The 8,143-nt window shown below is 37.8% G+C and overlaps 1 protein-coding gene across 1 annotated transcript; it reads left to right on the top strand.

The window, feature by feature from the left end:
* The first annotated feature begins 4,928 nt into the window (after positions 1-4,928).
* hrh1 (histamine receptor H1) lies at positions 4,929-7,962 on the top strand. Its single transcript, XM_055027546.1, has one exon. The coding sequence runs from the start codon at positions 5,052-5,054 to the stop codon at positions 6,735-6,737; it is 1,686 nt and encodes a 561-aa protein (XP_054883521.1). The 5' UTR covers positions 4,929-5,051; the 3' UTR covers positions 6,738-7,962.
* Positions 7,963-8,143: the final 181 nt, after the last annotated feature.

Below are 8,143 nucleotides of genomic sequence, written 5' to 3'. Positions count from 1 at the left end.
TGGAATCATGGCATGCACTCATTTTTTTCATAATACATTTTTCATTCTGGTTTGTTTTTATGTAATATTTAGTGAAAGTGTGGAATCTACTGTATGGCTTTTGTCTTCCACTCCAGTCCACAAGAGCTGGTATCTTTGAACTTCTGGACATTTCCCTGGGCCAACACATCTGAATCTAAAAGACTGAATCACCTTGTCATTATGCAGCCAGGTTATCCAGAATCCTTCTTGTAACCTGATTGTTTCGCTTGTTGAAGGGGAGAAACATCACAATGTCACAATGTTGCAGGACGCTGGCCATCAAAGACTGGACTTGCAGACAATTGCTTCAGACCCATGAGGTTTGAAATATCAAAACCTAATATAGACCAGATTCCTTATTATTATTATTATTATTATTATTATTATTATTATTATTATTATTATTATTATTATTATTATTATTATTATTATTATTATTATTATTATTATTATTATGCCAGGATATGCAAAACCCTTGACAATAAGGAAGTTCTGCTCTCTTCATTTCGCTTTACCGTGATGTATGTGTGAAAACTTCCGTCTCTCAGCAAGAACATTTTTAGCTCCTGCAAATGTCGGCACGTATCTGAAAAAAATACGCATGACCGTATTAGTGTTGTATTCAGGTAACCAGGCAGAGAGCTGTTATTCGGTGCCAAAACAAGATGACAATAAATTTGCCTAAGCTTGTTCATTAATTGTCCAGACATTCATCTCAATGTCTGGATATTCAGATGTCTAGACATCTGAATGTCTAAACAAAACATATTGTTTTGTCTAGACATCTGAATGTCTGGCTTTATATGAATATGAACAAGATATTCACTTAGCATTGCTTTTAAAAAATTTAAAAAAATCCTTGAGCTCTAGTCAAATGTTTTCTCATGTTCCACATTTGAACAGTTATCTTTGTCTTGCACCTGTGTCTGTGTAAATAATCAACTAAGACCGATTAACTACAAAAAGAGAGAGAGAGAAGAATGCCAAGTGTAATTTGTTTTTTGTTGACCATTAGAAACCCCTAAAAAGATTTATCTCTGTTACTCCAAAACAAAGACTTGTTTTGTGATGCGCGCAAATCTTGTGGTCTTGGAAACGCAAAATATTCCTCCAATTATTCTGACAAACTTAATTCTTACGCAAAAGAAAATTAATTCACGTTCCTCTAATAAGCTCTGTTATTTGGATCTGCAGGAATCTTTTTTTTTATTTTTACGGTAAAGTCCAGGTCTAACAGACTACTACGGAGGAAGTTGCTTACAGTCTGCGCGTAATTGTCCAGTGAATCATCCTCTGAATCATGGCACTCATTATGCGCCATTCCCAGTAAAACCCCCGCTCCTACAGCCTGTTCAGCTGCTGTTCACCGCTTTATCATATTAACTCCAAAGTTCAGTCAAGAGACGCGAACGAGGAGGAAGGACTGAGGAGCTGAGGAAGCGATGATAACGATCCATTTCCAATTCCAACCTGTCTCACTCATTTTCGGATTCCTGAGCGGAAAACAGCTTGGAAGAGGATTTTACTGCGCGTCTATCTCTTGCAGTAAGTCTAACACTTCGCATAAGTTGTGTTTTTTTTTTTTTTTTCTTTTTAAGTGAAACTTTTTATGGAGAGAATTGTATTCGTGGTATTGACAAATGCGCATTTTGTGAATGTTTTGGCAGGAAAGGAAAGTTCTTTGCGTAACATTATTACCGCCGCTTGTCAACAGGTGTCTTCCTGCACGTCTACTGATAATATTTTTGATAGATGCGCCCTGGTGAGCTGCAAGAGGACAATAATTGTTGTCTGTTCCTTTCTGTAATGAAATTAAACATTTTGCATTCATTACACATGATTGCGTCGTAGCAGTTATACATCTGAACGTTATCCGGTTGTTTTCTGGCGCGGTGATCCTACGTGCAGCGCACAGCAGGTTTATTCTCCCCGCTGTTTATATTCTTACGTCGTCTGGTTGTCTGTGATAACAGTGAGTAAGACGGTGGCTAAATGCTTTTGTTGCTGAGGCAGATACAGTCCAGACTCCAAGGCACATAGCGATGGAAATGATACACAAACATGGATCTCAGATTTAACCCCAGAAATATTTGTGGAAGCTTCAGGTGATATTCATAAATTAAATATTTTTATTGAGCTCTCTTTATGGGATGTCACCTGGACAGCAGGGACAGCACATTTACAGCCTCTACTTCCCTTTTCACAGTCTGTCATTGTGAAAAGGGATATTATATATTCCAGGTTTTTTCTTTTTTTAAAAAGCTGGAATGTGCCTTTGCTGCTGTTTACAAATGGTGAAAGATGAAAAAACATCCATCCATCAACGTTAATGCTTATGCTTAAAACTGGCCCAGGGTATGAGCAATTCAGCTGCCCTGAGGGGGGAAACAGGTCAGCAGAGAAGCATGAGCCTCAAAATTCAAGAATGACCATACGTTTAAGTTTTATAGCAAATGTCGGCTCAATGTTTAAAAAATATATATATAAAACAACAGAAGCAGATATATACTACTGTTATCATAAATAGAATGTCTGTGGTGTGATAATCATGCTGGCAGTCTTACTGTTGGACTTGGATTTCATATTTTTTAAATTATCTGTACAATAAATGTAATTTAATTTGCTTCTCATCAGTAAAATTTGATATACAGACAAACGTTGTTACTGATTTAGTGGTGCCTGTGCAGCAGTCATATTGACTAGTTAGATTTTCCTCTCCAACTTTTCTGTATCCACATTTAAACCCTGTACAGCAGAGACACCAAGCATGACTACCTGGCGAGTTAGGGTGAAGGTGACTCCGGAGGGAGGAGTTCGACCTGTAACTGCTGGTTTGCCGGTTCAAAATCCTTACTTTGTTCACTCTATGCATCTTGGGGAAGACATTTTGCCCACCTTTCCTGCTGGTTGTGCTAAGAGAGGTAAAGGGAGCTGCAATGAAGCTTACCACCAAGGCACTTTGGGGTCCCCTGGACTAGATAAAGTGAACTGGAGATCACCTTTAGCTGCATCCTAAGTGCACAAACTGGAATTGGTGCCCCATATCAGATTCTGATGTAAGCCCCTAAAAGTTTTGGGCCGAATTAAAACATGGTGAAAAAAAGACAAAAAACAAAATTTGATTGTTCAACTTAACTCCCTGTAAAAAGCTTTAACTATTAATGTGAAACCACAATGACAGTTGTTATGGATGCACCACCAACCCTCTGAGCTCTCAGTGCTGATTGGTGTGTTTTTTTTCTCCACACTGAACACTAAGCCTTAGAAAGGATCTTTTTCTTCTCCTGCTGTTTGTCATCAATGAGTAAGCATTATATCCACAAACTGATTGAATAGAAACAGACCGACAGATGACATTATTATGCTAATGTCTTCTCAGCACTGTGAAATATATGATTATTTTTCTGAATGTAGGTTCCATATATTAAGGCATTTGACATGTCAATTGATTAAATGGTCTGCTTGTTTTAAATATGTATGCTTTTTAATTGGCAAAGACCACAGAAATGTCAAAATGAAAAGGAGCTCAATTAAAATATTTTAAAAATTTTAATAAACAAACGTCACCTGCACCATGGCAACTGGCTTATTTTAGTCCGTTCTCATAAAAAAATCGATACCTCCAACTGCTACAGATGAGTGTTTTCCAGCACTACAGCGATATGTTTTAATATCACTTGGACCACTTCACCATCCAGAAACGTTGCTTTATATGATTTTGAAAGCCTTTGGACACGATATCCATCATATAACTCCTTTTCTGCTCAATTTTTCTGCTGCTGGGTTGGTGATGGAATCCCATCTCACTGCCCTTTCCTTGTGTAAGTGTTGAAGAAAGCCAGCTGGACAGTGAATGAGAGAGAAGAACACAGATTTAACTCTCTTTAAAGCTGCTGAGTTCACTGTTGAAATAATCCAAGAAAATAAAAACCAATATGTTATTTCTGTCTGTCTGTGACTGAGGTCAAAACCCCATTTTAGTTCCACTGAAATTAAATAGAAAATGGTTTATATTAGCAGTTTAGTTTATGATATTTGCTACAAGATATAAACCGGAAGACAGAATGCATTAAAATTGTGTAAAGGATTGTGTGATTTTGGTTATTTGTTTTTATTCAGCCTGTTGACAGTTTGTGTCTTATATTCTTGTCTTATATTCATTCTTGCAAATGTATTCATACCACTCACACACTTATTCGTTTTGTCATTTTATAGCCTCAAACATAAAGACACCTTGAACTTCAAACACAAAGTACATAATTGTGACATTTTCACCATGTGAGAGGTGCATTTATAATCAGCCTTGCTGAGTCAATAATTTTGCTGCAATTATAGCTGTAGGTTTTTTGGAATATGTCTCTTCCAACATCCAGAGATAAATTCAACCGATTTCTTTTTGTCAAAACAGCTCAAATTGAGTCAGATTACATGAGTTTGTGAACATTTTCTGTGAGTCTTGCTGCAGATTCTGCGGGCGTGCTCTTTCCCTGGACCATTCTAATACATTAAATACCTGTGGTTTTGTGTTTACAGTCATTGACTTACTGGAAAGTGAAATTCTGCCCCAGTTTGGCCAGTCTCTTACATGTTTTCTGCCAGATTAGTTCAATTCATCTCTGACCTCTTTGTGTTGGGGAAAAAAGTAACAATTGGCCTTTTGGTTGCGGCTCTAATTAATACTCAGTTTAGGTGAAAGTTCTGGTATTTTTAGGTTAACAGCTGTTTGATGTTTTTTCTTTTTTGATGATGGAGTGAAATTGCACCAAGATATGTTCAAAGTGTTCACCATTTGGCTTGGTTATATCAACTCAACAAATTTCATGCAATGTATCATTTCAGAAGGCTCATTTGTCTTGCTTTGTGTGTTGCAGATATTTGGATTTTGAACAACATATACCAATTGGCAAAGGAAACACTGACCAGCACTGAAGTTTGGCTGTTGTTTCTGCAGCTGGTGCAATCAGAGCAAAGAGAGACACAAGAAACAAAAGACTTCAATCTAATGGCCAAACAACCAACAGTTGTCCAGAATGGGACTGGATATAGAAGACTTCATCTCACCTAGCATGATGGATTCTGGTCTATCACCTTTTGCAGACTTCCTGGACCTCAACCCCAACAGCTATATCAACAATACCAACAGAAGCTGGAGCAACCATCCGTATAGTGGTGATCTGAGGCTCAACGAAACTGAGACCCTTCATTACCCGCTCCATAACGTTCTCCTTGGAGTATCGTTGGGCCTCTTATCGCTCCTAACCATCATAATGAACCTACTTGTTCTCTATGCAGTGAAGAAAGAAAAAACTCTCCACACGGTGGGAAACCTGTACATTGTTAGCCTGTCAGTGGCAGATCTGATTGTGGGAACGACAGTTATGCCCCTGAACTTAATGTATCTGCTGGAGGATGAGTGGAGTCTTGGGCGAGCGGTGTGCCAGTTCTGGCTGATCATGGATTATGTGGCCAGCACAGCATCTATTTTTAGCTTGTTTATACTGTGTTTGGATCGGTACCGCTCAGTCAGACAACCTCTGAAATACCTAAAGTATCGAACACGAGGAAAAGCAAGTTTGATGATCTCTGGAGCTTGGCTACTTTCAATGATGTGGATAATTCCTATTTTAGGATGGAGGTCGTTCACACATGTGGACCTTAAACCTGAGGAGGAGAACAAATGTGACACAGACTTTCGCTTCGTTACGTGGTTCAAGGTGATAACAGCGGTTTTCAACTTCTATGTACCCTCAATTTTGATGTTGTGGTTTTACACACATATCTACTTGGCGGTGAGGCAGCATCTACGAGACAGAGAGAGAATCATTCATCCAGCAGATTCATTTGGAGAAAATGAAAATGGAGGCAATGCCCCAAGCCCTAAAAAAAATGACTCCAAATCCCTCGGGAACGAAACAGAGGTTTCCCTCAAACAACTAAAAAAAGACAGACTGTTAGACCAGAACACTCTAGCTCAAACATATTCACTTGAAGATGGTGAGAAACATAAATCTGCTTCTTTTAGATCTCACAAAAAAATAGGCGTAAAGTCCCAACCGACGTCACTTCTTTCCATGACAACAAAGCGGCTCAGAATGGCACGGAGGGGTAAAACATGCTCCTTGTCGCCTGAAGAGAGACAGCCAGGACCAGAGCTTCCCCTGAGCCAGTCATCTGTGCCGGAGGATATGACATGCTCAGGTGGAAACAATGAGAACAAACATCAAGCCTCTCTCAATGAATGTCATGTCACAGTGACCAACTCTGTGAGTGGAGTCTGCGGTATCAGTCCAGTGTCAGATGTGCAGAGGTACACAGATGTGCTCTGCAACAGCTACGACCCCAGTCAGGCGCTACCTTGGCCCGAGGAAGGAGTTGAGGACACCAAAATAGACTCTGATAACGGAGTGACTCTGAAACAAGCATGGCACAGGTTTATAGACCAATCACGACATCGAATTCAAAGTCTGAGGATTCATAAGGAGCACAAAGCTGCCAAGCAGTTAGGTTTCATAATCGCTGCTTTCTTACTGTGTTGGATTCCTTACTTCATAGTTTTTATGGTCATGGCTTTCTGCCCAGAGTGTGTGCACCACGATCTTCACATGTTCACCATTTGGCTTGGTTACATCAATTCCACTCTGAACCCTTTCATATACCCACTCTGCAATGGAAACTTTAAACGTGTTTTCAAAAATATTCTCAAGATCAATTTGTGACTGATGTGACTGCAAGAGCATAGAGTCACACAAATTCTGAGCTCTTCAAATGTTACCAATAATAATAACAATAAGTTGATGGTCTTGGATGTTTTTTTTAATGTTGATGAAGTAAAAGCATATTTTGGGTGGCAGCTTGTTTTGTACATTAAGTCTCAGATTTTATTTTTGTAACTCACAGTTTTACAAAGAGTCTTTTAGAGTAAAATGTTATTTATTTTTGTCTGTTTTGATGATGTCATTGCACTGTGTCCAGAGATAAAGGAATTTATAGGAGCAGATGTTGGATTTTCTTAAAGTTCGTTTCTATTGAGTTATCAATACTAAATGTATGTTTGCAGTAGACAGAGAAAAATGTCACATACGTAAAAACGTAAAGAGAAAGAAGCTGTGATTACCGAGTATAATTAGTGGCTATGCAGAGCAGAGCCAGCCCAAAAATGGATTTTTGCCAACTTAAATTAAGTCAGTTCCCTAAAAAAGCTCATGATAGCACTACTCTCTCCTTTTGTCACACCCATGCTCATTATTAGTCAACGTCTCAATCCAATAAATCATCTTTTGTTGTAAAAATGTCACTCGGGAGGAGGCATTGCTGCAAAGTTGATCACTCAATATAATTGGATGGCCTTCCCTAGATAGGAAGTTCGTTACCAGTTGGCATGATAAACTTGGGAAATAGGAGCTAGTAGTTAACTAAAAAATAATTAAAAATAAAGAATATATTAAGAAAATCTTTAGTTATACTGATTTTATAGTATTGGAAATTAAGTTACATATTCCACAAGTTACATTAGTGGAATATTGTGCAACAGCTATTACATATGCATTGATTTTAAGGTTTTTTTTCATATGTGAGGGTAGAGTGAATTCCACAGAGCCACTCTTTAAAAATCAAAATCAAAAATATTCCTTCAAATGAACATGAATTGAGCCAAAAATATTTCAAAATACAATCCAAACATGCTCTTAAAAGAATTAAACCTATAACTCTGGACTTATATACAGTATATGTCAATAAATCATTAAATGACAGCAAGCATCAATGACGGTTTTATTTATGTGTTTCTATTCCCATTCATAGACAGGAGTAAGACTCCAAGTTGACAGCAAACCACAGTATTTTTTATTTAGAGCTGTGTGAAAATGTTTTAATTTATTTTGCATTTATTTTGTGTTCTAAAGTTGTTAGAAATGAATAACATGAAACAACATGACACTTAAGTCTGTGGGTAATTCTGTGATTTTTTAATGATTTTTTTTTATTAATTAAACAAGATTTGAAATAAAACTTGCCTTTTCATGTGTAGTATACACTCACATTTCAACACTGTATCTTCAGAAAACTTCTGTGAATAGGCTCAAAATAATTAAATAGGATTAATGCCACATCTTGTTCTCCCAGT

This window comes from Poeciliopsis prolifica, unplaced genomic scaffold (assembly GCF_027474105.1).
Source record: "Poeciliopsis prolifica strain line A6 unplaced genomic scaffold, Auburn_PproV2 SCAFFOLD003, whole genome shotgun sequence".
NCBI lineage: Eukaryota > Metazoa > Chordata > Actinopteri > Cyprinodontiformes > Poeciliidae > Poeciliopsis > Poeciliopsis prolifica.
The sequence above is the reverse complement of the archived record's forward strand: the minus strand, read 5'-3'. Positions and strand labels throughout refer to the sequence as shown.